The 22,231-nt window shown below is 53.3% G+C and overlaps 2 protein-coding genes across 3 annotated transcripts; one reads left to right on the forward strand and one right to left on the reverse strand.

Annotated features, from left to right (window-relative positions):
- The first annotated feature begins 136 nt into the window (after positions 1–136).
- On the forward strand, positions 137–7,857 carry DAPK3 (death associated protein kinase 3). 2 transcript variants are annotated; one of them, XR_014230286.1, is made up of 10 exons: positions 137–203; positions 807–950; positions 2,539–2,899; positions 3,108–3,237; positions 3,418–3,466; positions 3,624–3,650; positions 3,751–3,903; positions 4,537–4,582; positions 4,805–5,501; positions 7,130–7,857. XR_014230286.1 is itself a non-coding variant. In XM_082331013.1 (9 exons), exons 2-9 carry the CDS (start codon positions 889–891, stop codon positions 5,345–5,347), a joined length of 1,371 nt encoding a protein of 456 aa, XP_082187139.1. In that variant the 5' UTR covers positions 137–203; positions 807–888; the 3' UTR covers positions 5,348–5,944. The 2 variants fall into 2 exon arrangements, 1 of the variants encoding a protein (XP_082187139.1); XM_082331013.1 differs by lacking the exon at positions 7,130–7,857 and having other exon boundaries at positions 4,805–5,944.
- A 3,677-nt stretch (positions 7,858–11,534) lies between these two features.
- NMRK2 (nicotinamide riboside kinase 2) lies at positions 11,535–18,555 on the reverse strand (the record flags this gene model as incomplete). The annotated part of the gene is made up of 8 exons (XM_082331015.1): positions 11,535–12,246; positions 12,351–12,436; positions 12,853–12,959; positions 13,485–13,556; positions 15,191–15,362; positions 15,559–15,607; positions 16,998–17,088; positions 18,530–18,555. The coding sequence occupies 7 exons, from the start codon at positions 18,553–18,555 to the stop codon at positions 12,351–12,353; spliced, it is 603 nt and encodes a 200-aa protein (XP_082187141.1). The 3' UTR covers positions 11,535–12,246.
- Between the last annotated feature and the right edge of the window lie 3,676 nt (positions 18,556–22,231).

The raw sequence follows: 22,231 nt of genomic DNA on the forward strand, positions 1-22,231 counted from the left end.
GGCGCCCCCTTGCGGGCGGGAGGACCTGGTGGCGGGGCGGGGGCAACACCAGCGCGCCCACTCTTGGCTCCGCCCACCCTCGGCGCGACGCCCCGCCCCTCGCGGGGCGGGGCGTCGCGCCGAGGGTGGGCGGAGCCTAAGGTGGGCGGGGCCGACAGCAGTGGTGGAATGCGGCGGCGGCGACGCGGGCGGCGGCGGCCCAGGTGGGGCCGGGGGGGGACCCTGTGGGGCAGGGAAGGGGCTGCGGGGTGGGGTTATGGGGCGAGGAGGGGGTTTGGGGGCCTGCGGGAGCGGGAGAGGGGCGATGAGTTGAATTTGGGGCGGGGGGGAGAGGTGGGGGGGGGCGCTGTGGGGCAGGGAGGGGCTGTGGGGCCTGTGAGGCGGGAAGGGGCTGTGAGGCGGGAAGGGGCTATGAGGGATCGGGGGGGGGGGAGCTGGGGCGGTGCTGGGTGTGGGTAGGGTTTGGGGGTCCCTTCACCACAGCTGGGTGTCGCTGGCTGCGGTGACAAGGGGTTTGGGGCCCACGCAGCCACGGCCCCTGTTCCCTCATCTCTCCCTCCAGGGCATCCCCGCCGCGGGCAGGGGGTTCCCGCAGGCCTTGGGGTGTGATGAGACATGGGGGGGGCAGGAATAATCTGCGGCTTGGCCCCAGCCACCCCATGGCATTCGGGGGCTCCCTGCCCTCTGTCCCCCCGCGGGGGATGGGGTCCCTGGGCTGGGTCCTGGCCCCAAGCTGCCGCAGTGGGTCCATTGCTGGTGTCGATGTGCGGCTCCCGGAGCATAAACCCCCTTTTCTGGTGCTGCAGGTGCTGATCCCCGGCTGCTCCCCCACGTCCTCCTCCACTGGCAGAGTCACGGTGGCTTCAGCTCTGCCAGGGCCCTGCAGCCATGTCCACCTTCCGGCAGGAGAACGTGGAGGACTTCTATGAGATGGGGGAAGAGCTGGGCAGGTGAGTGACACCTCGTATGCTTGGGGGGGCTTCCATGGCTGCACCCCCTGCCCGAGCACCGGGCCGAGAGCTTCACCCGGCTGCTGCAGCCCTCATGGTGTCTCTGTGCCAGTGGCATCCTGCTACCTCTGTGCTACCTGCAGGCGGTGGGTCTGGGGGCAGGGGGCTGTGCTGAGAGCCAGGCACCTCTAGCAGCTATATATTAAAATAAAAAGGTGTTAATTAATATTAAACTCACTCCTATATCTGGGCAGGCCTAGCAGCTCCCTGCAGAGCTCCCATCCTGTCCGTCTTTGGCCAGGGCTGCCGGGCCGGTGCTGGCAGCTTCCGGCCCTTCTCCGCCCGGCTCTGCGCCTGCGGGACAGATCTGGGGTGAATCACTGCATGCAAATGGGATTTAATCATCCGGGATGCAAAGGCGATGGCGGTGGGGGGGGTGTGGGCTGGGTTTGGATCCTCCAGCGCTGCCTCGGCCATTCCAGCCCCGTGACGGCACTGCCGGGACTTGGGGTCTGCCGCAGCCATGGCTGCCTGGGCACGGGGCTTCTCGGGCACTGGGAAATAATTGTGCCGTGGAAACATTTGGGGTGGCTTCAGCATTTTTTTTAAAAGGGGGGGAGCTTCCAGGGGCTTGCTCCGGGTCCTTTCGGGGCTGTACTGTAGCTGTGGTCTGGTGTGAGCCGTGGGGACTGAGGTGGTGCCCGGGGGCCAGATGCTGCCTGGGCAAGGCTGGTCCCTGCCCTGGGTGGGGCTGTGGGTTGCCCCGGCCATGATCGGGGACGTATAAAGGAGCGTTGGGTCCGGGCACGCGCGGAGGCCAGTGACGGGGACCGCACGTCACCGGGAGGGAGCAGCCTGGGGCCGCAGGCTGGATCTCGTCCTCAGGGGAAAGCGTTGAGGGGCCCTTGTGCATCCTGGCAGAGGGGCTGCGGGGGGCTCGGCTGGGGCGGGGAGGGACAAGGGTCAGGGTCCTGCCGTAGCAGTGATGCTGGTGTTGGCAGGACCCGGCTCCTTGAAGTGCCTGTCGATGCCCAGAGCCCTGCCTCTTCCCGGCCCCTGACCACAGCGCGCTTTGAACTAAGCTGTCGACTGCGGTTACTCTTACTTCAGGCATTTCCCCGCCCTGCCCACCTTCCCCATCAGAGCTTTGCAGTCGCCCAGGGCCGCTGGGCTTTGGGGTTTGCTCCCGGGAGCAGCCCGGGGGCTCCTGGCTGGAAATGGGGGCTGATGGACACCTCCCACCCTGGGCAATCACTGCAGCACCCGAACAGCCCGGGGAGGGTCAGCAGCTGCTGCATCCCTGGGAGGAATTCCCTTCCTCCGTCTCGGGCAGCGCTGGGCTTTCCATGCTTGCTCTGGTGGTGCCAGGGTGTGTAAACCCCAGGAGCAGGCAGGCGTCGTTGGCTGCGTGCCAGGAAGACCCCAATTCCCGACAGACCCTGGGGAAACCGTGTGTCCTCCTGTGTAGCACAACATCCCTGCCCACAGCGTCCCCCATCCTCCTGCCCGTGCTGACCCCACTGCCAAGCACATGCTGGTACGTGCGATGCAGGAGGTCCTTTCCTCACCTCCTCCCCGCATCCCGCAGCGGTCAGTTTGCCATTGTACGAAAATGCCGGGAGAGGAAAACGGGTCTGGAATATGCTGCCAAATTCATCAAGAAGCGTCGGCTGTCGTCCAGCCGTCGGGGCGTGAGCCGGGAGGAGATCGAGAGGGAGGTGGACATCCTGCGGGAGATCCAGCACCCCAACATCATCACGCTGCATGACATCTTCGAGAACAAGACGGATGTGGTGCTGATCCTGGAGCTGGTCTCGGGTGGCGAGCTCTTTGATTTCCTGGCTGAGAAGGAGTCCCTGACGGAGGAGGAGGCCACCCAGTTCCTCAAGCAGATCCTGGACGGGGTGCACTACCTGCACTCCAAGCGCATTGCCCACTTCGACTTGAAGGTGAGGTCTGGGAGGTTCAAACACCCCGTGCTCGGCAGCTGGGGAGCGGGGACAAGCATCCCGGCTCCTGCGGAGCAGTGGGGCTGGCTCTGGGATCTCTCCCTACTTGAGGGACGTGTCCTCTCCTCCGGGGAGAGGAGCCCAGGGCAGCACAAGGCTCCCACGGGCAAGTGCGTGGGGGTAAACGCCGGCTCCTCTCCCCCCGCAGCCAGAGAACATCATGCTGCTGGACAAGAACGTGCCAAACCCTCGCATCAAACTCATCGACTTTGGGATCGCCCACAAGATTGAAGCTGGGAATGAATTCAAGAATATATTTGGGACCCCGGAGTTTGTAGGTGAGAGCCGGCTGGCGGTGTTCCTGTGGGGCTGCTCTGGGCTCTGAAAGCTTTGGCTTAATCCCGGAGAGATGCCCGAAGCCCTGGTGCGGCAGGCTGGGCAGCTGCCGGGATGTGTCCATGGGGACAGGCTTCTTTCCCCCTGAATAAGCCTGTTTTCTCCCCTGTTTCCTTCTAAAGCCCCGGAAATCGTGAACTACGAACCCCTGGGGCTGGAGGCCGATATGTGGTGAGTGAGTCCCCTCCCAAGCACCTTCCAGTGGCACCAGTGGCTGGCCCCCAGCACTGGCGTCGTGCCAGTGTATGTCCCCTCTTGCTGAAAGCGCAGGGAGAGGGGATCGATGGCGCTCTGCGGGGCTTCAGTCTCATCTTCCTCTCTCTTCCAGGAGCATCGGGGTCATCACTTACATCCTGTGAGTATAAGGGGAGTCTGGGGGAGACGGGCTCTGCAGGGCGAGTCCCCCGCCTCGGGCTGTCGCCTTTTTGGGGTGTCACAGCCTGCTCTCGCTGCAGGCTGAGCGGAGCCTCCCCCTTCCTGGGGGAAACGAAGCAGGAGACCCTGACCAACATATCCGCCGTCAACTACGACTTCGACGAGGAGTATTTCAGCAACACCAGTGAGCTGGCCAAGGACTTCATCCGCCGCCTGCTCGTCAAGGACCCCAAGTGAGAGACAGGGAGCAGAGCTGGGGATTACCCTGGGAGAGGGGACGGTTCCTCCTGCCCCGACCCCCTGCGTACAGGCAGCTCCCACGTCTCCTGCCCACGCTAGGGTTTAGCTCTGAGCCTGCCTGCTGCCAGCCCATCCTTTGTCCGTCCCTGTTGTGCTGGTTGTTTATCAATCCCATTTATTCCCCCATGCCCCTCCTGCTGTTTGTAGGATTTGGTGTTGCAAAACATCTTGAAACCAAAGTCTCTCCCCCACGTCAGGCATGGGGTGAATTCTGGGACCACCCTGAGGGTGCAGCAGCTCAGCTGAAAAGGAGGGAACGGGGTTTGGAAGGGATCAAGGGCTGACTGGAGCACCCAGGACCCTGGGCTGGGGCGGGAGCAGTGGTGCTGTGCCTCGGTCGGGAGGTTTGTGCGGGCTCTTCTGCACGTATTTGCTCTTGGGAGGCTGGCTGAGGGTGTGGGAGCTGGGTGCGGGCCCTGTCTGGGGTGGCCCCTGAGTGCAGTGAGTTTGTCTGGGCTCATCCATGCCCCAAAGGTGGTAGGATCTGAGCTGCTCTCCCAGGAGTTTAACTGGGACAGAGGCAGCAAAGCCTCTGCCCCTCGGTCACAGCCTTGCTGTCGTTGCAGGAAGCGGATGACCATCGCTCAGAGCCTGGAACACCCTTGGATTAAGGTGAGAAGTTAAAGAATTGGCACCTTTTGGGTGTCAGGCATCCAAGAGGTTGAGGGTGGGTGCTGATGCACGGCAGCTCTCCACGGCTCTTCCAGCCCCTAGTTGGGGCTGGCTTGGTGCCGCTGGTGGCCGCGCTCCCGGGAGACCGTGGGTGGGTGCCGAAGCTGTCCGGCTCCCGCTGTCCCGGCTGCGCCCCACGCCTGCGGCTGTCCCTCTCCGCAGGTCATCAAGAGGAGGAACGTCCGCAATGAAGACAACTGCAAGAAGCCCGAGCGTCGCCGGCTAAAGACCACGCGCCTGAAGGAGTACACCATCAAGTCCCACTCCAGCATGCCGCCAAACAATACGTACATCAACTTTGAGCGCTTCTCCAAGGTCATGGAGGAGGTGGCTGCAGCCGAGGAGAGCCTCCGAGAGCTGGAGAGGAACAAGAAGTCCTTCCAGGAGGACATCGAGGCCCTGCTGTCCATCTATGAAGAGAAGGAGTCATGGTACAAGGAGGAGAACGAGAGCATCAGCCAGGACCTCCGCCAGATCCGGCAGGAGCTGCAGAAGACGGAGGCCCTGAAGAAGCAGGCTCAGGAGGAGACCAAGAGCGTGGTGCAGGTGGCCAACGGCCTCAAGAGGCGTTACCGAAAGCTGGAGAACCACTACGAGGCGTTGGCCAAGCAGGTGGCTTCGGAGATGAAGTTTGTCCAGGAGCTGGTGTGGTCCATCGAGCGGGAGAAGCTGCAGAGCGGCGAGGGAGACGGCAGCATCCGCTAGCTCGGCCGGTGCCAGCGTCGGCTTCCCTCAGGCTGAGGTTGGGTTGTCCTTCCCGATTCCCCCCCCGCTGAGCCACAGCGGCCGGCAGCGCCGAAGGGACCTTGGTGGCTCTGCCCCTTGCTCGCCTGAGGAGCTGCTCCACCGACAGCCTTCGGTAAATGTCCCCAGGCTCTGCTGGGCTCGCGGTGGCGTGCCGGGGGCTTGCGCCTTCCTGGAGACCCCCGCCTCAGGGGGCTCGAGTTGTGCTCCCCTGGGTTTTGGCTTCCTGCGTGCGGCTCTTGCTTGGCTTGCTGTCCGCGTGCTCCCGGCTGCTCCTCCCCTCGCTGCCGAAGGGCTCAGGGACCAGTCCCCCCTCCCTGCCCCCCCCCGGGTCTCAGAGCTGCCGCAGCGCCCTGCCTGGGGGGGTCTTGGTGGGAAGACCCCTCCTCTAAACCCTGGCGGCAGCTCAGCGTCTGCCACGCGTGAGCTGTGACCGAGGACCAATTCCTGCGTGGCCCAAGGTGCCGCAGCCCCATGGGTGACCCCGGCTGTCCCCTGCTCCCCCCGGGGCGTTGCACCCCTGCTGCACCCACCCCAGCCCTCGGTCCCACCGGGCGCTCCCCCTTTTAACAAAATAAAGGTTTCCGTGCACCGGGGCGGCCGCCTTGGCTCCTGCCATGGGAGGATGGGTGATGGGAAGGGGGCAAGGATGCGCCGTGGGGTGACAGCTCCTCCGCTGTGCCCCCAAATGCTGTTCGTGCTCCCGTCCCAGAGGGATTTCCTTAATTTGGGAGGGGAAAGGCTTTTTTTTTGCCTTATCAGCCCCAGTGCTGGTGGACGAGCTCCCTGTGGGCTCGGAAGGGGCGCTGGGGCTGGGGCTGGGCTGCAGGATGCTCCCAGGCTGGGGGAGCCCCCAGCTCCTCTTGCCTCAGACCGCGGGGGAGGTCTGGGGGGCTCAGGGAAAGCTGGGGGCTGGTTGTGGGAATCGAAGAAGGTCTGTGGGGTTTGGGGAGGTCCCTGGGGCTCGGGAAAGGCCCTTGGGTGCGGGGAGGGTCCCAGGGTTTCTGTGGGGTCCCTACCCTTTTCCCTAGGGATCCCCCTTTTGCAGGGAACCAGCCAGATCCCGTTTTGCATGGGAACAGAGTGGACAAGGAATTAGCCCCAATATTTTTGGGGCCGGGAAGGGCTGCTGGGCTTTGGCATCACCAGGAGATGCGCCGGTGAGCGCAGGAGAGCAGCTGGTGGCTGGGGCCGAGGGGCCACCATGGGCTGGACCCTGTCCCCTCACCCCTAGCCTCCGGGGGATGGGGGGGATGAGGTCCCGAATCGTGGCTGTCCGCAGAGCGTGCGTGAGAGCCCAGGGCCGTGTTTCCGCCGGGAGCACCGAGGGGTTTCCGGCTGCCTACAGCCCCATGGCGATGGAGCCAAGATCCAGCAGAATTTGACCCGGGGGAATCACCAGCCAAATCCCAGTGGATGGCAGGCATCCCCCTGGCTCACCAGCACCCGTGGTGGGGGGGGCAGTGGCGGGTTTTCCTCCGGCTGAGCTCCGGGACAAGGGGATTTGCTCAGTTCAGGCTTTATTTGCCACCCCAGTGTGCCCCCTGCCAGCTCCCCGGGGGTCTGGGGTGGCGGTGAGACGGGCACAGCCCGGGCAGAGGGGACGTGCCCCGTGCCCCCGTCTGTGCCAGCCATCGGGCAGCCCCGCGTGCCGCCCGCTGACGTCCCGCGGGGTGTAGGTTTCATCCCAACCCGCGGGGCATGCAGGCCCGGGGTTAATTTTAGTCTGTCCCGTCTTTCCAGGCCAAGGCACTTGGCATCCAGGGGTGACAGCGTGACGGCCCGGCTGGCAGCAGCATCCCAGGGCAGAGCAGGACCCGTGCCGCGGCCCCAGCGTGCTGGAGGTGGGCTCCGGCCATGGTGGGGGACCCTGGAGCCTGGCTGGGGGGGCTTGGGACCGTTGTCCTCCCTCTGGCCGCTGCGTCCTGGGGGCTGGGGTTCGGGGAGAGGCTTTGGGGTTCGGATTCAGCTGGAGTCCCGGGCATTTGATCCGCTCTCGCGGAGCTGATTCGTCACCAGAGCCAGCGTGTGAAGGGATGTATGGAAATCCTATAGCAACAGTTGTTCCTGAGCTGTGCAAAGTTCACATAGTGCTAAGGCTTCCCAGATGCTCCTCGCGCCACGGGTTCCTGTTTCAAGGCTCTTGGAAGTTGCTGGCCATTCACCCTGGCCGGCGCGGCCGTCTCCTCCCCAGCCGCCCGGCAGGTACGCCGCTCCGGAGGGGATGGTAGCAGGAGATCTCATCCTGGTGGATGCACAAGATAGCACCAAAACATTTTTTAAAAAGCAGAATTTTGGGTGGGTTTTGTTGCCGCGTGCTCAGGGTGACCTGCTTTAGAGGGTTTTAAATTGCAGAGTACTGGCATGGGTTCAGCGGGCTGCACGACGTACCACGTACAGCTGCAAAGAAGGGGGACGATACCCACCGCTCACCGTGGAGGAGGATTTACTGGGGAGAAGGTGTCCAGGAGGTAAATACTATAGGGACTCGGCTGGTCCTAAACACCATAGGAGCTAGGATGGTGCTCAGAAATGAGGGGGTGTGCTGGTCCCCAGGAGATTTCGGTGATACCAGGACATTCTGCCTCGGTTCCCCTCTTTGCAACCAGAGCTAACGCTGCCCTGGGGCATTTTATAGTCTCTGCCCGCAGAGAATATCAAAGTGCCTTTTTTAGGCTTCGATTTTTGCTTCCTAGAGGCTGGCTTGAAGCAAGCGCGATGTCTTTTCCCTTATATGTCTTCATGAAAGCAAAATGGTTTTGCAGGGCTTATCAGCTGAGGGTTACACCTATCCGTTAACCCGGGGGAAACCCCGATGGAAGTTACATGCCAGATCCCGCTGGCGAGCTGAGGCTGCTTTTTTTTCTGCCGGCGAGCAGAGCTGCAACTAATCTGCGGGACGCGCTCCATGTAACGCTGTCGAATGGACTTACAAGGTATCGGTGACAAGTCGCAGCACACTGTCCCTGGCCCAGGCGTTCCTCGGCTTTGCCATTGCCGAGCGCCCGGCCGCGTAACGGTGTAATTATAGTTTTGTGGGTCTCTCCAGGCGCGCACGGGGTTGCACACAAGGAAATATGCCTTTTTATAGCTTGTGGAAGTGCGGGTGATGCCATCAGTATTCGCGTCTCGTTTCTGGCTGCGGCGGCCCCGTTCCGGCCAGACAATCGGAAAATATTGGTGTAACATGAGGACAAGGTGGTGGATCTGACTTGCTGCTGTCTGCTTCACCAGGCTGTTTAAAACACCCCGTGAAACAGGCTTGGTGGTTTTTTGGGTGACTTCTCGTTAATCTGTGGCAGCTGCTTTTCTGGAGCAATGTTTCTAATTAAGGCATGCCCAAAAATCTTCTGAAGTGAGCTGTGCTGACACCACAGCCAAGTTATTTTAGTGCCCAAAAGATCACCACACTCATCCCACGTGAGAGGTTTTGTACTTTAACATGGCGAACCTTTTATGCGTGGTGCGCCGCATGTGCTTTAGTACATCAGTTTAATGGCACTTCCTATCTTTAGCCGGTGTATTTCGATAGCGGGTTGACAGATCTCCACACGCTCACCTATCTCACCACAGTATTTAAGCTCAATGAGTTACCAGGCACAGAGCGGTGTGGAGAGTTTATTATTAGCTTGGAGCTAGCCACTAGCCAAGGACAGCGGTGCAACCGGGTCTTCGTCGTGCGTGCAGAGCTACGGTTCTGGGACCCATCCTTTGAGAAGGATGTGAAGGTCCTTGAATGCCTCGAGGAGGGCAACGGGGCTGGAAGGCATGGCCTCCGAGGAGCGGCTGAGCGCTCTCTTTGGAGAAAAGGCGGCTGAGGGGCGACCTCATGGCTCTCTGCGGCTCCCTGAGGAGGGGACGTGGAGAGGGAGGTGCTGAGCTCTTCTCCCTGTTGATCCAGGGACAGGAGGCCTGGGAATGGCTCAGAGCTGTGCCCGGGGAGGTTCAGACTTGGCATCAGGAAGCGTTTCTTTACCCAGAGGGTGGTCAAACACTGGAACAGGCTTCCCGAGAGGTGGTCGATGCCCCAAGCCTGGCAGTGTTGGAGGCATTTGGCCAATGCACTCAACAACATGCTTTACCTTCTGGTCAGCCCTGAAGTGGTCAGGCAGCTGGACGAGATGATCCTTGTAGGTCCCTTCCAACTGAACTGGTCTGGACTGGTCTGGTCTGGTCTACGGCAAGCTGCCGTTGTCCCCAGCACACGCAAGTGCAGACGTTGCCCCAGGCGTGGCTGGTGGCAGCACAGACCTGGCCGAGCGGATGGGGCAGAGGGGAGATGGACGGGGCAGAGGGGAGATGGACGGGCAGAGGGGAGATGGATGAGGCAGAGGGGAGATGGACGGGGCAGAGAGGAGATGGACGGGGCAGAGGAGATGGACGGGACAGAGGGGAGGTGGACGGGGCAGAGGAGATGGACGGGGCAGAGGAGATGGACGGGGCAGAGGGGAGATGGACGGGGCAGAGGAGATGGACGGCTCAGAGGGGAGATGGATGGGCAGAGGAGATGGACGGGGCAGAGGGGAGGTGGACGGGGCAGAGGAGATGGACGGGGCAGAGGGGAGGTGGACGGGGCAGAGGAGATGGACGGGGCAGAGGGGAGATGGACGGGGCAGAGGGGAGATGGATGGGCAGAGGGGAGATGGACGGGGAAGAGAGGAGATGGACGGGGCAGAGGGGAGATGGACGGGGCAGAGGGGAGATGGATGGGCAGAGGAGATGGACGGGGCAGAGGGGAGGTGGACGGGGCAGAGGAGATGGACGGGGCAGAGGAGATGGACGGGGCAGAGGGGAGGTGGACGGGGCAGAGGGGAGATGGACGGGGCAGAGGAGATGGACGGGGCAGAGGGGAGGTGGACGGGGCAGAGAGGAGATGGACGGGGCAGAGGAGATGGACGGGGCAGAGGAGATGGACGGGGCAGAGGGGAGATGGACGGGGCAGAGGAGATGGACGGGGCAGAGGAGATGGATGGGCAGAGGGGAGGTGGACGGGCAGAGGAGATGGACGGGGCAGAGGAGATGGACGGGGCAGAGGGGAGATGGACGGGGCAGAGGGGAGATGGACGGGGCAGAGGGGAGATGGATGGGCAGAGGGGAGATGGATGGGCAGAGGGGAGATGCTGTTTTCCGGAGCACTCCCCGTTGTGCTACTGGTGCTTCCTGCGGGGCTGCCCGGGGAAGGTCAAGGTCAGCCTTTGGCTCAGGGGCGGGGGTTCTGCCTAAAAGCCTGGTGAAGAGCAGGCCTCGCGCTATTCATAGCGGAGGAAACTCGGGCAGAACGCTGTTCTCAAAGAAAGGACGCGATAAGCAGGAAAATGAAGGGCTACCGCTCCGTTTTGCTTCAGGAACAATATCCCCGCTCCTTTCTCAAGCATGTTATGCTCCGTGTTATGGTTTATTTCAATATTCCAATCGTTTATTTCAATGTTCCAATTACTTCTTTTGTGCTGTCTTGCTTGGAGCAGGAAGCTTTTTTTCCTCTCCCTGAAATACTGAGAAGCAGCCGATCAACAGAAAAATCAGTAAAACCATTGCCACTGATATTTTATTTAGTTTTGCTAGAAAGGGAGGACATGGATGAATAAGAAACCTGTAGACTTTCTACAGATTACTGGAAGCATTTGAAAAGCAGAGCCTGCTGTTCCTAGGGGTTAGAGTTGTACTCTGCTATAGGGCACTGTAAGGCAGGATTTTGCCGAAAGCGTAGAACCCGTTTGGGTGCAAGCTCCTCTGCGGGACAGGCGTTGAAGGCAGATTACCCGGGGCACAAAGGGCTGCGCCCTACAGCATGGGGTCCTCACAACACGGTAACGAACACTCTGTTGGTAAATAGACTGCAGGACACGTTTAAATGCCGTTTGTTTCAAACTGGAAGGAGGATGGCATTTTCAGTACTAATTCCCGAGAAGAGTTTCCTAAGGTAGTGCAATTTGAATACAAGGCTGCTACTCTTGTTTCCCATTTTCCTTCTGGAATTTAAATTCAGAAACCTAACCATTTCCACCTCTTGAGGTTCAGCTAGCTGGAGAATTTAGGACCAAACAATGGGCTTGTTTGGATTGCAAAAGGCAGAAGTAGAGGCTTCTGTCCAAACTTCCCACCTCGGGAGCACTCGGTGTTGTGTGAAACAGGCCGTAGTATCCTTATGTGCCAATTTGCTTGGAGTAGGAAGTGAGAAAGGCCACGAAGCTGAGGCTGACACAAAACTGGTTTCATACCAGCACTTTAAAAAATATCTGAAGTGCTGTTCACCCCCCATAATCGCCTCCGAGACTCTCGTGCTGGTTGGGATGGCTGAACTGGGTTTCCAGGGCGGTGGCGTCACCGAAACCAAAGCAGCGACGCGCGAAGGAGGTTTGAGGCTGCACAGGTAAGGATTTCCAAATGCCATCTGAAAAAGCAGGGGCTGCTGTTGTGTTTTGGGGGAGTTTTGTGCCTATTTCTACTCCAGTAAAGGTGACTGACATTAAAACAGGATGTCAAAAGAGATTTTATATTGATTTTTACTGAATTTAAGAGATGCCATTACAAACAAGCCGTTACATAAAGACTTAGTATCTGCAGAGGCACATAAGCAGAAGAGTCAGTTGTTTTCCAAACGCAGGTCTACTTGTTCCATTATAAAAATGCATTTTCAACTGATGTTTAAGCCAGTGGAATACAAAATAAGAAAATTTAAAAAAAAAAAAATCCTGTCCGTCACAGAGTTGTGAATAAGTTATCTTCATTTTTTCAATTATATACAAAAGATACTTTCCAAAGGACAGCATAAGACGAGTTTACACAAATAAACCCTCATTCCGACTTCTAAGTACTATTTACATCATTCTGTACATGGGTCTTTCAGCTCTTCTGAGACCCTGAAAAGCAAGAAGGGAACGTGTGACTATTGAAGCGTAGGAGCGGTTGTTTCCAGCAGTCAGTCCCTCACGTTTCGCCCCCTCAGAAGCAGGGACGTATTTACCTATAAGCAATTTAAAAGCTTGTTCTGAATATCTTCAAAGACTTGATTGTAAAGTTCATCTCTGGACTTCAGTCCATCTAAATAAACTGAAAGAAAACGATGGAGATTTCAGGCTGTAGGCTTCTGATCAGAACAAAATTTCTGTAGATTAAAATATTTCATGCTCTGTTGACCCAAATAATAACTTGTTTTCCAACTGGAAAAAACAGAACCATCCTGAAAAAAACTATAGCCCACAAAATCTCTTATCCTATGAATGTAGTTGTTCCTTTCCCCCCCCTTCTTTCCTCGCCTGTAAGTGCTTGTAATATGAAACAAAGGGAAGAAGGTCTTCACTATAAAACTGCATATATTTATCTGGACAGAAAGTAGGCCAGGGTTACAACTTAGCAGTAAAAATAGTGCCTTGCATCATGACAGTTAAAGTTTCCTTGAATTAAATTACTGACTTCCTTAAAATCCCAAGTACAATGCCAGAGGATTTGTAGGGAGGGAGGCTTACCGACATCCACACCGCTGTCCTCCATTTCTTTCCTGTGCTTTAAGTACATGGGCCAGACGTGTCCGTCAAAGAGACCCGGGGGGTCAGGAACAGTGTAGTTACGTGTACTGCAAATTGCAAAACGGAAAAGAACTTCAGGACTACCAGGATCGCACGGCCTCTTGTGCATTGCTAAAGCCTGAAGTTACCTGACAGCTGCTCAGTTGCATTTATGGAAAAGCCGATTGTCACAGTCCGATTTCTCATCGATATTAGTCTATGTTTTGCAACAAGTTTATTTAAGCACCCAAGGTGAATACAGAAGCTACAGGTAGCCGATGACGGCAGAGCAAGCAGTCTGAGGGTTCACCGGTGCTCACGGGGGAAGCACGCAAGGACTCTCTGCCTTTTGCACTGATGTGCTGATCTTCATAACCCCCCCGCAAAGGCCACTCCCAGATCTGAAGTTTCAGAAAATGCCACGTGCAAGTCTTTTTCTCCAATTAAATTAAAATTTTTAACTGTAATTCCAATTTGTAAGCAACACCAACGTATCCCATTAATAGCAACACGAAGGTAGCCCGAAGGCTTGCCTCTAGTAGGAACTCTTTATTGGAAGGAAGGATTAGACATGCATCAAAGAATCTTCTTACCTTCTCCTCCTTTTGCATTCATCGTATGGGACTGCCAAGTAGTAGCGTATGTCAAACAGGTCTATCAGTGGTCTAGGGTAGGGTAGAAAGAAAGAACGTGTCTATTTATTTTTTTTCTGACAGAGAGAAGTGTTAAATCACCCTGAAAGCCATAAAAATCTTTCTGCCTCTCTCATATTTATGTCTGTTGTAGACAACAGAAGAGTAAGTGTTTTCATTAAGACACAAGCTAACGTACAGTAGGTTTATTAGTAGCTATAAAACATGGAGAATGCTGGTTTTTGTAGGTCAGAATGGTACGGCAGGTGCTTTTCCCACCCAAATACCTGCTGCTAGTTACTATGGAGGATCAGACACTGGGCTGGGAAGACCTGACTCTTTCTAGATCATTTCAAATTCTGCTTGCAGTAGACCAAAGCTGCGATTCATCGATCTGATATCAACTGACTTATCAAACCGTCTGGCCTGTTGTGCAGAAGCAAGCTGTCAAAACGTGCATGGGCACACAGATTTGGGAGAAGGCAACTCATCGACTCGTGTTCTTTTCCAGAAATACAGGCAGTTAGCTCTACCGCGGCTTACTGCGTTGCATTCCTATTAGGCTGAAGAAAATAAACCCAGAAAAATCCTTAAAGCAAATCTAGTTCGAACCTGGTGGGACTGAGACTTCTAAAAGCCTGCTGAGGGTTGCATAAATGCTTAATATAGTATGAACTGAGCAAGCTCCAGGTCCGTGGATGAAATATTCCCTCTGGACTAAGGAAAGGCTCCCGTTAACAAGACGAAGAGCTTCAGAGGTATTTGTAACCTTCAGGAGAGATATCGAGAGTTACCTCCCCGGCGACAGGCCAAGAACACCGGGCAGCCTGCCAGCGCAGTCTCCAGTTGGCCATTCTCGGTATGGATAGTCCGAGACTGCCATTTTACATTTTCCATTCAGTTTGGAAAGCCGGAATAGTGCCGCTTGTCTTATGGTACAGCTCGTAAACAACTCCGTTTTTGCTAAGTGTCACGCACAGCTTGTTCTCTTGAAAGAGTTTTGTAAACAAAACTATAGTTTGGAGCCAAGAATCTTTAGCTCAGCATGTTTATAGCATGCAATTTTCTGAAGTTTATATATTTAGTTACTGGAATTTTTCTCTCTTCACTGCTAGTTTAGTCTCCCCATCTTCCTGCCAAGCATTTCCCCCCCATATAAAAAGCTAGAGTAGTTGATCTTTGCTCCAATGTACAATTAATCACTAAGCTCACTTTAGTCAGTATTAAACAAGCATGTGTATCACATGAGAGAACTATTCCTAAATTCCAGGAGAGATTCCAAGTAGTGAATGCAGAATGGATTATCTCCTCGTTCTCATCACCGGCCTTGTCAGGTCAAGGTTTAGGCACCGTGGTCAGCCTCTGCCTTCACTGCTGTCTCAGTATTTACAAGTTCTGGTCTAAAGCTCCCTGGCCTAAAGCTCCCTGTGCCCTAGAGTTCAAGGGTGAGCCCTAAATGAGAACTTCCTATGTTACCCGGAGAAAGTCACCTTGTGCACCTCGCTTTTACCAGCATTTACTGGTGAATTTTACATGAGAAAAATTCTTACACGTGGCACGTCAGAACAAGGCAGGAGGGGTATATTAGTAAAAAGGAGGTTTTAGCCCTGGCACTAGTGATCTAGTTTTCTTCCCTGGCAAACCATTAATAGTTCCCCAAACCTTACTTGTAATTATAAAGCAGGAAGCCTTCAATGACCAATATATGGATATCTTTGGAGGCTGGCTTTTTAGAGCCAGGCGTAACATTCACCCCGTGGGAACGGGCAAACTTCACTGGGTTCTCAATCCACGCACGCACAGTGCTCACCATTGCCTCCATATCCAAGGAGTCCAACACTAGTTAGAAGAAAGGGGGTGGGTGGGAAAAAGGTATACAATCAAATACCACAAACCACATCGGTTTGAAAGTATAATATAGAATGAACTTGTAAAATTGAAATTACATAAATTTACTATTAAATCTTTAATAATTAAAAAGAAATACTTAGGAAAAATATACATTACTGCATCCTATAGCGAACACTGCTCTTACCATCCCATTGTTTAAAGCCGTCTTCCCCGACTTCTATTTGATCTTGTGGCTGAAATATAGTGAGCAATAAAACATTGCTGCAAACTCAGCGTGATCAGTTACCTAAGATCCGATCACAACCTGGACACTACTGCAATACACAACAAAGCAAGTGTTCACTTAACAAAACAATTACAGACCCTAAAATTTAAGTTCCCATCTTTCACCAACCCCAAGAACTTTGAAAAGTTTTCTTGGCTCAGTCAAGCCACTTTGGACAAAGAGTTCTAGGTTAATAACTTGATACGGTGTTATTAGCCAAAATACTACAGGCCCCTGTTTATAAGTCAACATATAAGAACTTAAAATGCAAATACAGTGTTAAGTAACTGCTAAAATTTACATGTTCAGTAATAGCTATTTTAACTCCTAATGGCTCTAATAAAAATGCAGGTCAGCATAGCACGACTTTGGATCACTTATAGCTTTATTTGCATTACCATTTGCGAGCTAAGCACACTAGTGAGAAGTTACAGATCTTTATGGAAAATTCCTCCTCTACCTTAAGGGCTCATATCTGACCAAATTTGTGCATGAGGCTCCTGGCAAAGAGGTGTTTCCAAATGAGTCTCATTCTGTTTCGTATCGCACGTGCTCCTGCAAAGGCAGGACAAATGGACCACGCGATGCTGGAGCAATTCACGTGTCAGGCAACGCTGTACAACTACTTCGAGCGCGTTGCCACATCTCTTGGACTTCCACAGATGGTGGGGTCCAGCTATATTGTAATTCCTGTGAAATGGCTGCAGCCGACAGGGTTTAGTAACGCGGTTCTGATGCGACCGCTTCCCCTGCCGCTCTCCCAGGCTTGGTGCCGAAGGCCCCAAGTCAGCACAGGTCTTCTGTATTCATCTTTAGCAATCTTTGAATTGGGTTTCTGATACGGAGCGGTCAAAGCTCCCCAAGACAACTGTCCTTCTGCATTTAAAGCAGCGTAGGGGTGCTTAAATCCTAAAGCATTATTTACAAGCAACATTCTTGTTTAAATAAAATAAGGAGGAAAACCCAACATGGAGAAAATTATTTGTGCAGAGTACAGTAAATAACCTCTAACTTCCATCAGTCGTTTGACCTAAAGTTAGACCTGTCGCTAAAACTAAAGGAAGCTTTTGCTGCAACTGTTCTGTGCTCGGCTGTGCCAAGCTCCACTTCTGTGGAAACTGGCAGATACTGACACTTGTAAAGGTCAGTATCTCCTCACGGGACCAAAGCAATTTAACAAATTAAATATATATATTTAAAAAAATAAATGTATCAGAAAATGTGTTACTCCTACACCGTCAAAACTTACTTGGAAAGCACGCACAAGTATATATAGTTTTCAGGGGGACCTGCTACAACTATCACTACATATACAAGCAGCAGCTGATATTTTAAACAAGGGGGGGAGCTCAGCTTACCTTGAAGAAGTCATCCTGATGGACCACGCAGCAGTTGGGGAGCGCCTTGATGATCCTGTTGGTCAAGGTGGTTTTGCCACCGTTGGTGACACTGCACGGAGAGGTGAGACAGAGGCGGGAGAACCGCGTTAGAGCCGCTGGGACCCCGCGGCCCTCAGCGGGACCCTCTGAGGAGAGGCGAACCCCGGCGGCGCCCCGCGCGTTTGAATTTCCCGCCTCGCCGGCGCCACGGCGCGCGCTGGCCGCCGATTGGCTGTGACCGCCTCCCCGCCCGGCCCCTTCCGCGCGGGCAACTGGCTGTGGCCGGGGCGCGCGCGGGCCCCGTGGCGCCTCGCGCCGCTCCTAACGGCCGCGCCGCTTCCCGCGCGCTCAACGGCCGCGCTGAGGGAGCGCGGGGCCGCGCCGCCATCTCCGCTCCCCTCAGAGCGGCCTCCCGGGCGGGAGGGCTGGCGGGGCTCCCCCGGCCTTGCTCTCCCCGAATCTGCCCGAGCTGGGGCAGGGGGAGCGCGGCGGGCGCTTCCTGAAGATGGAGGAGGCTGCGCGGCTCCAGCCGCTGAGCTGCCCTCCCGCCGGGCGCCCTGTCGGCCCCCGCGGGGGCTTCGGTGGCCGCTGGCGCCTTCCCCGCCGGGGCCCGGCAGGGCCGCCCCCGCGCAGGGAGCTGGCAGCTTCCGAGGTAGATTTAAAACGCGCCCTTGCCGGCATTCGTTGCCCTAAAACACCCTCGCTCGTTAGGAGGCTTAGGTTCATCAGCTTAAGAAGCCACCCCGTGAAAGTCAGGCTTGCAAAAAGCGCTTTTTAAAAATGCCTTAAATGAATTACAAATGAGGTAAGCTTGCTCTTTTCTCAGAGAATGATTCAGGCTTTCCTGTGCCTGCAAAGCCTGTTTTAATATAAAAGGCCTGAATAACTTTTCTCTCCAAAGGAGAGAGTTGTCAAGTTTGAATGTGCTTATTCCTAATTTTTTCTTCAAAGCCTGTAGAAATCTGACACTGGCTGTAACCCGTGCCATAAATCCAGGTCTTGCCCGCGTCAGTTCTGCAAGCGCTTCTGCAGCCGGCGGGGCTGCGCCAGGCTCTGTCGCCCTGTCCCGAGCACACACCCGGGCTTGCTTCTAAACCCTACTTTGCTGGAGAAAAGAAAAGCTCTCTTCACGCCGCCCCCATCTTATTTGAAGCAGGATTTTTTCCTCTTTGTCTTTCAGAGAAGCTTTTAAAAGCCTAACAACGTTGAAAACCTCCTTTTTCATAGCTGAGGCACACCACTCCCTTCGTCTGACCTATACAATTAATGGCAATACTTCTTTCTACTTCAGCATACCTCCTGTTAACGTTATAAAAGTTTGGTGTATGCCACCCTGCAGAGCCCTCTGTATTAAGTAAATGCAGCACAAATTCAGAGTCAGAAGTTGCATCTTTCGTAGAATCCTGTAATATTATTTTATAGTCAGATATATAATTTCTGAGTCTTACATCATCTTACATGCAATTAAATGGGAAGAAAAAGCAGTATATATGTAGGCGACAGGAACTTACCCTCCGATGCCTATGATGTATTTCATCTTTGTAGAGTTGCCTCCTTGAGAGGAATGTGGTGAGAAAAAACAAATTTAGAAATGCTGAAATGACTTTCAGCAGAACAAAATCCTTTTTCCCTTTATTTTCCCCCACTCGGCTCTGCCTCACCTTACTATTTCATTGAAGGAAAAGGCGGGCTTGCCTCTAATTTATAGGGCCCCGCTGCAGTGCCCTTCCCTCCCTCCCCGCCGTTTCCCCGCCCCGCCTGCTGATGGAAAAGCCCTGTGACTATCATGAGCCAAGATGTCATATTTTCGAGCCGGGATTAGCCAATCCTCACCTCGGCGGCTGGGGTCATGCGCGCTGCCGCTGCACCTGTTTCTGCACCCCTCGCGGACCCCCACTCCGCCACCCCTGCTGGCTTCGCTATAAATAGCTTTTTGGCAAGCTCTTCCTTTGCCTAAATTAGTAATGGGGTAGGTGGAAATGTCACCCCTTTTTACAATTCCTTTGGGAGTTCTGGGGAAGGCACGGAAGTGTGCAAGGATATAATTAAATGTCTTTTTTTCCCTTGAAGTCAGACAAGCTAGCTCTTTGCATTCCCCTTCATTTTTCCCAATTCCTGTTTGATTATTTGAAATGCATCCAGGAGGAATTTTTTTTGTTTCTCTAAACTTCTGATAGGGGAGGCAAGGGAACTCAATTTTAATTTTTTTTTTACTCCTTTCAGTGAAGCTGTTCAGAGAAAGGAATATCCAGAGGCTGATGAGTGAATCCATCTGGACCATTATCTCCTGAACCTTTAGGAGGAACATTTTGAACAGCTTATTCTTTATATGTAGACACAAAGTCATAACATGATATTAGCTTTCCAGAGGGCCTCCTTCTCTACGGTTTACTCATGTAAGGTAGCGCTTTTTAAGGTAAGTTAACTCTAGGTGGACCGCTTCCTCGAGTAAATACCTCTCACCATGTGTACACATTGTGGAACCTGCGCTTTAATTTTGTTTCAGATGCTTCTAAAATCAGGGCTGTCTTGAGAGATGTTAGGTAAAGGTAGAGTTCAGAATGTTTTTTTCAGGTGAACATGATGTGAAGTATACAGTATGCATTTTTAAATAATATCTTGTCTAGTTGAGCTTCAATCATCCAAACCATTGTGTCCCTTTGTTCTTCCTTTCTATAAAAACAGCCTGTGGAAGCATTAAAAGGCATACTTAAAGATGCCTTGTCCTACAGTGGTTTGTAAAGGAATTGTAAAAAGCTTTGTAACACAGACATCTAGGGGTGTGGCGTCCTGGTCATTTTCTTTACAGCTTTGGAGTCTGCAGAGCCGATTCTTGCATGGTGATCTCGAGCTGCTAGACACGCGTGCAGCACGCAGCGAGCGCTGGTGCGGGGCTTGACCCCCGGCTGAAGGTGAATGCAGAAGCTGTTGCTACAGTGGGGTGATTTTCATCGTGCTCAAAGGAGTAGATGGACGCTGTTTCTATTCGAGTTTTTTTGTAGCGCCTCCATCATTTCCTCGCTGGCTACAAGGTTTTGTCTCTTGAGCTTTTCAGCTGTTACAGCGTAAAACCCACATATCTAGAATTTAACCACCAAGAATCTGAGGAAAGCATTTTTGAGGGAGTATTCCTCCAAGTCCCTCCCGAGGGGAGGGTGGGGTGCAGCTCCAGCATCCCAGGCAGCCGCTGATCCAGGCTATGGAGCTGCACCGCAGGGCTCACAGCTGCCCAGCTGTGCAGGGTTACGTTTTGTGGAGCTCTCCCATATACAGTGGTTTTGGAGCTATATAGGCAGGGTGTTCCCTAAGTAATACCATGTCTATAGGAGCCTATAGACTATTTTAGTTCTGGCAGTTAATGGCATCTCTTTTGGCCCACGTGGTGTCCTATGGCTTAATCATCTCACACCTTATTAATATCCCCAGTATTTTGCGGATACCTTTTCTTCAAATTGGGTAATTGTTTGGAACAACTGCTCCCAAGCTGTATTTAACCTGAATTTTTCTGCCCCTATTTCAGTCCTGAAGAAGGGTTTTGTGGCCTGATATCTTGTTTGTCCCACCCCGGCTATGTCTGTTGATCTAATAAAAGACATTACTTTTCCCTACAAAGCTATTTTATGCTCATCAGCCTTAAAGTCAAGGCCCAGTGCTTTGATAAAACGAGCTGATCATGAATAAACATGGTCTGCAAATTAGAAGATTATTAACCGTCAGAGGTGTCAGATTCTGGAAGTCTTGCAGTGAAGATATTGGAGGCAAGAAAAGAAATTTGGTTTAAGATAAAGCCTGGTAAATATATGAATGGGATTATAGCAAATGATCTTTTCCAGTCTATTATGCTGTCTTAACTGTGTCTTTAATGAATAGACCTCAGCCAGTGTTTCCACTGTAATTATTATTTATCAGTGCACTATTTTGATTGTTCCTGGAGACATCACTTGCAAGTTACACTTTCATCATCATTTCCTAGGTAGCTGCGTAAAATGATTGCTCCGGAGAAACGTGGAGCTCAAATCCTTGAATACGAATGAGACCTGACTCTCAGAGAAGTTTGATTTCCAGCAGCTGCCCATCACTTTAAGCACAGCATTTGCAGTGGAGAGTCACCAAGTCAGCCTCTCAGCTGGGGTAAATTGTCATGGTGCACTGAAGTGGAGCAATGCTAATTTACACCAACTGAAAATTTGGCCTAAGATTAGCTCTCTGCTCAAATTTTTTGTGCCCTTCATTGCGTTTGTCTTCTGCCCATGAGCTAGGAAGATGTCTTGGCTAAGAAAGCAAACAGTGTGTTACTTCAGTATTTATTTTACCACATTTGACCTTACCTGCTAGGCAAAAACAGGGAGGCTCGGAAGTTGTGTACGAGTTAGGAGGGGACGCTGGTCTCAGCTACCCCTGATCCCATCCTCTTTACATTGGGGTCATGCTAATCCCGATATTTTTGGAATGTGCCATCCTCAAGGTGAATGAAAATTGTATTCTGCCCTGTTGGATTTACTAATATGAATGTGCTTCAGAAATACAGGTCGGGTTTTTGCACTGAAAAATTGAGTATTTGGCCTGAGATATATCAAAAGAAACAATACATTTCTAGTATAGATAGCAAACAAAAAATAATTGTGGCGGTAGCAGCAGCAGCAGTTCCAAATACTAACGTATTTGGCTGAGTTGTTTGGGATCAGTGAGTTCCAGAACAGTGAAGTCCCACTATCTCTATAAAGAATGTTGAAACTCTGTTTCTTCTGAAAACCAGAGGAATGAAGGACAGAAAGCATGGTTTTTTGTTTGTTTGTTTGTTTTTAAGCTCACGGTTGCAAATCTCGTTCATGTAGCCCTCACTGTAAAAGCTCGTTTTTTAAACCTTTTCTTCATGATCCCTCAGTTCTCCTGTGGACGTGTCTGGCTTTTCCTGAGTTTGTCTTTAAGCTACTTGACATGGTTTTTCTATCACCCGTATTCATACTCATGCACTAAACATCCAGTGAAATCATATTCACCCACATAGCTCAAATTCTCAGATTCCTGAATGGCCTCAGCCTTGCTGTTCCTTTAGGTGGTGGCATGTGCCTGCCTGTATTTGGAGATCTCCGGCATTTCAGCTGTCGGCTAAGAACAAAAAAGACCTCGTACAAAAATCTGTCTGAAATGAATGGTGACAGTTACGCTTACCAGCTACAACAAACTTTACCCAACCTGTAAAAATATGTCTA

This window comes from Platalea leucorodia (genome assembly GCF_965183815.1).
Source record: "Platalea leucorodia genome assembly, chromosome: 21".
Classification (NCBI taxonomy): domain Eukaryota; kingdom Metazoa; phylum Chordata; class Aves; order Pelecaniformes; family Threskiornithidae; genus Platalea; species Platalea leucorodia.